At 51.3% G+C, this 4,637-nt stretch overlaps 2 protein-coding genes across 5 annotated transcripts in view; both read right to left on the bottom strand.

Moving 5' to 3' along the window:
* Positions 1 to 1,036: 1,036 nt before the first annotated feature.
* arl4ab (ADP-ribosylation factor-like 4ab) lies at positions 1,037 to 3,228 on the bottom strand. Its single transcript, XM_031586458.2, has 2 exons — positions 3,030 to 3,228; positions 1,037 to 1,796 (listed from the first exon to the last, which is right to left on the bottom strand). Exon 2 carries the CDS (start codon positions 1,722 to 1,724, stop codon positions 1,110 to 1,112), a length of 615 nt encoding a protein of 204 aa, XP_031442318.1. The 5' UTR covers positions 1,725 to 1,796; positions 3,030 to 3,228; the 3' UTR covers positions 1,037 to 1,109.
* Positions 3,229 to 4,534: 1,306 nt separating this feature from the next.
* scin (scinderin) overlaps positions 4,535 to 4,637 on the bottom strand; it is an 11,999-nt gene continuing 11,896 nt past the window's right edge. For all 4 annotated transcript variants that reach the window (XM_042710684.1, XM_042710685.1, XM_042710686.1 and 1 more), the window contains one exon: positions 4,535 to 4,637. This exon is cut by the window's right edge. The gene's annotated coding sequence lies outside the window, so the exon portion shown is untranslated.

Raw genomic sequence — 4,637 nt, 5'->3', positions numbered from 1 at the left:
GCTGGACAACACTCCTTCATCTGATACTGAGATGGAGGGAGGAGATGAGAGGAACAAAACCAAAAAAAAAAAAGAAAAGAAAACGTCAGAACTTCCAGAGCCAGTGTCCCGTCGGTCTCCAGGAAGTAAAGAAGACAGAATTCCACAGGTGCCCCGACAGGAAGGAACTAAACGATAGAATTCCACAGGTGACCTGTCCAAACACAAAGGTCAAAAGGTCTCTTCAGACGAACACCTCGGCTGCGTGTTTAACCCCACCCCCACCATGACTGAGTGCCTCCCGTCCAATCAGCAATCAGCAGCGGCTCCTGAATGATTGACAGGGCTGTCTGATGTCTGATGACATCACGTGATGTTGGTACGCCTTCAGTTGGAGACGGTTAAGATTTCAAACTAATCAAAGCAACAGGAGAGACACACTCACACACACACACACACACACACACACACAGTGTTTGCCTTCCACGGCGCCCTGCGGTGTGTGTGTGATTGGAGAAATCCATAGTCACCGCGGTCACATGACAGCTTCAGTCCAGAGGTCCGTGCGGCCGCGGATCGATGCGCTTAGCCTTAGCCGTAGCATTAGCCGTAGCCGTAGCATTAACCTATGGGTGTCCAGCACAATACAAAGAGTAGCCGTAGCTTTAGCGTTAGCATGAGTCCATTAGCCCATGAGTGTCCAGCACAATACAAACTTTAGCCGTAGCCGTAGCATTAGCATTAGCCGTAGCTTTAGCATGAGCCCATGAGTGTCCAGCACAATACAAACAATAGAAACCCCAGCTCTGCCCGGCTGATACAAACCCAGCTCTGCCCGGCTGATACAACTCAGCCAATAAGATCCCAGCGTCCGCCTGAGGCACGGCTGCAGCCTGCGTGAGCCAGAGGTCAGCCGCACTGTAGTGGGGGAGTGTGTGTGTGTGTGTGTGTGTGTGTGTGTGTGTGTCTGATTGTCAGATTGTCCCCTGTGCACACACACACACACACACACACAAGGTCTCCTCTCTGTCTCGTCTGTTCGTCTGTCCGTCTGTCTGATTGTCAGATTGTCCCCTGTATGCGCACACACACACGCACACACGGTCTCCTCTCGGTCTCGTCTGCCTTCCTCATCTCTTCCTCTTCTTCTGCTGCCGCCTCGTCTTCCTCCTCTTCATGATCATGGCGTGGAGCCGCTGCATGCCCTCCAGCAGGCCGTCTCCGATGATGGCGCAGGCGGGCTGGAGGTGCCAGGGCGTGTGTGTGCCCAGCTCGCCCAGCGCCAGCAGGCGCTCCACCTGGTGGAGGGGCAGAGCGGCGCGCAGGTCCTGCTTGTTGGCGACCACCAGCACGGGCACGCCCAGGTTGTCGTGGAGACGCGTGATCTTGTGCAGCTCCGTCTTGGCCTCCTCCATGCGCTCGGCGTCCACCGAGTCCACCACGAACACCAGGCCGTCGGCGCGGCGCGTGTACGAGCGCCAGAGCGGGCGCAGCTTCTCCTGCCCGCCCACGTCCCAGAAGTGGCACCACGCCGCCGAGCGCCCGCCGCCCCCCAGTGGCACGCGCACCTTCTCCGTGTTGAAGCCCTTGGTGGGCACGGTGTTGACGAACTCGTTGAAGCGCAGGCGGTAGAGCACCGTGGTCTTGCCCGCGCAGTCCAGGCCCAGGATGACGATGTGCAGCGCCTGGAAGGAGGGCAGGCAGGAGGGCAGCAGCGCCGGACGCTCCGATAACCCGTTGCCCATCGTGGGTCTGCTGGGCTGGGGAGGGGAGGAGGTGCGGCTTCACTAGATCACCACCAGCCTCTGGAGATCAGCCTGAAAACACATCAACACACACATGCAGTAAGTAAGAGCAGATACAAGTCCTCAACACGCGCACACACACACACACACACACACACACACACACACACACACACACTGCGTTTTCAGATGTTAAACACACACAGACACACACACACACACACTCTGTGTTTTCAGATGTTAAACACACACACACGGTGTTTTCAGATGTTAAACACTACTAATGCCCAATCGCAGAGAGCTCTGTCTTTGTCATTCTAGCGCTCTTTCGTATTCCGCGCGGCTTGACGTCCCTCTCCGTGCAGCTCCCCGCGTGAGGAGTAAACCAGCGGGGTGCGCAGGAGCCCATTTGCACATGTAGCGCGCGGCTGTTTCACACGACAATCACCGTTCAGCCACGCGAAGATAAATATGCTCCTACAGAGTGTGTGTGTGCGTGTGTGTGTGTGTGTGTGCTCCTACAGAGAGCGAGCGCCGAACACACTGGCTTCCGCCCATCAGCGCCTATTCACCGCGGTCTCCGTGCCCCCGGGCGAAGACGAGCACACACACACACACACACACACCCCCGAGCGAAGACGAGCATGGTGGAGGGGGAAACTGCTTTAGTCCTCTTTTGTTGAGCGGCCGCGGAGGGCAGCGAGTGTGTGTGTGTGTGTATACAGGAGGGCAGCGAGTGTGTGTGTGTGTGTGTGCAGGAGGGCAGCGAGTCTTGACCAATCGAGGGTAGGTATCTAGCTGGGCGGACCGGGGGCAGCGCCACTAGGCCGGCCGTCTGTAACAACAGCAGCCTAGTAGCGGGGCAACACCCCCGTAACGAGCACATTTAATATAGTTACTATAGCAACACCCCGTAACGAACACATTTAATATAGTGACTAAAACACCTCTGTAACGAACACATTTAATATAGTGACTAAAACACCTCCGTAACGAGCACATTTAATATAGTGCCTATCAGTCCGTATCAGTCCGCAGCCTACTCGGCACAGCGACAGGTGATTTGACTATACATTACTCCGAACCCCTTAACCTTACCATTAATAAACAGACGCAACCATCTCATTCGCTGTAAATATATACAAAGCCGTATATTTCGCCACCATCTCATTCGCTGTAAATATATACAAAGCCGTATATTTCGCCACCATCACATTCAACATATTCTGCACACTTGCTATATTTGCGGCTATATTTGCGGCGTGTTCTATCATATGTCGGCACGACAAGCGGGTGAAAACATACCTTTAGATTGGGAAGAGACGCACGGCTGTCTGGAGCCCGGCATGAAAGGAGATCAACAGTGTGTCCTGTCTCCTGCGCCGCGAGCCCCTTCTCTGTTAGTCCCGTGCTCCTGTGCTGACAGCGATCGCGGTTCCACTGAGTGTCTCGGGGCTGCCTACCTACCAGTCGGTTCTAGCACACACACACACGCCCAGGAGTGAGGAGGGAAGCACGCTGGTTGGTTGCATTCTCGAACAGCGCTCCCATTTTCCTGGCCTATGATTGGTCGGTGGTTGTGTCGGTCGAGTGTCTGCGTACACCCCCCCCACCTGTTCTAGTCACTCTACCGGTGGCCAAAAGTTTGGAGTGCGAGCGTGCGCGTGATGGAAGTATTTGTACAAGCGGGTCAAAAGTCATTGACCAGAACAACACGTAGACACTGCTGGTTACATTGAGTCTACAGACACGCTATCAGCACTGTTTGAAGGCCAAAACCAAGAAAATATGTGCAATAACAGACAGAACGAGAAAGTCGATAAGAAAGTGCCGTGATTGAAAGTGGCTTTTTTGAGAGAGTGCCCTTGATTGTGTAACACGGCAGGTCTAACGACGTGACAATGGGGCTCAGTGAAAGGCTTTACGTCTTTGAAGATAAACAAAAGCCACGATTGAATAGGGCTAATGTCTCACGAGTGAACAGCGCTAACGTCTTTCGCCTTTCGCGAATGCAGCGATGTTCCGTTTGATGCGAAAGTAAAGAGATTTATTTAACGCAGCTAGATTTGAGGATCAATGGTGGCAGATAACACACGTCAAAGATGTTCTAAACTTAATCAATCTGCTTTCTAATCCATTCCCGAGGGAACAGGAGGTTATAATGTCCATGAGACAGAGATTAAGCAGCTTTGGAAGAATAATAGCACTTTTTAATACCACTGTTTAATAGCACTGTAGCATTAGTAAACGCCAGCTCTCGGAATCTTAGCTTGTATCTTCGCGCCCTCTTGTGCTCGCCAGAGGAATTCCATGTTCCAGCCGGTCAAGGAGTTCCTGAGGTTCCAAGGTTCCAAACACAACTCAAAAACTCCTTTGAGATAGTTCCTAGTGTCTAGTCTGCGGGCTACAGTCTTCAGGTGGAGACATATTAACTAAACTAAACTAAACTCCTTTGAGATAGTTTTTGAAGACCCAACTCTTCAGAGAGCACTTCCCGTCCTAACTGGCACTTCGACTAGTGCGTAACTTGCAATTACAGCAGTTACATTTCTGCACTTCTTTTTCTTTTTTTCTTTCATTTTGTTATATTTCTTATGTGAAGTAGTATTTATTTATTGGTACACCAGGTTCTATTGCTCGTAGCTTGACTATTCTCTCCCTTGTACGTCGCTTTGGACAAAAGCGTCTGCTAAATGACTAAATGTAAATGTAAATGTAGTTCCTAGTGTGCAGGCTACAATAAACATATAAAACTAAACTAAACTCCATTGTAAACCAAATTAAATAAGTAAAATACCCTGGAAACAGTGCAGGTCTGAGCCTCTTTATTGATCATCTTTAAAGCTGGACTAAAAACATTTTTATTCAGGAAGGCATTTCTGGCCTTGTGTTAAATCGTATGTTAAAATGTTA

Source organism: Clupea harengus, chromosome 19, assembly GCF_900700415.2.
Source record: "Clupea harengus chromosome 19, Ch_v2.0.2, whole genome shotgun sequence".
Classification (NCBI taxonomy): domain Eukaryota; kingdom Metazoa; phylum Chordata; class Actinopteri; order Clupeiformes; family Clupeidae; genus Clupea; species Clupea harengus.
Note: the sequence above shows the minus strand (reverse complement) of the source record. Positions and strands in the feature narration are given on the sequence as shown.

What these genes read in the sequence shown, in the direction of transcription:
- arl4ab (XM_031586458.2), bottom strand. Translation starts at nt 1,724, where the DNA reads ATGGGCAACGGGTTATCGGAGCGTCCGGCGCTGCTGCCCTCCTGCCTG.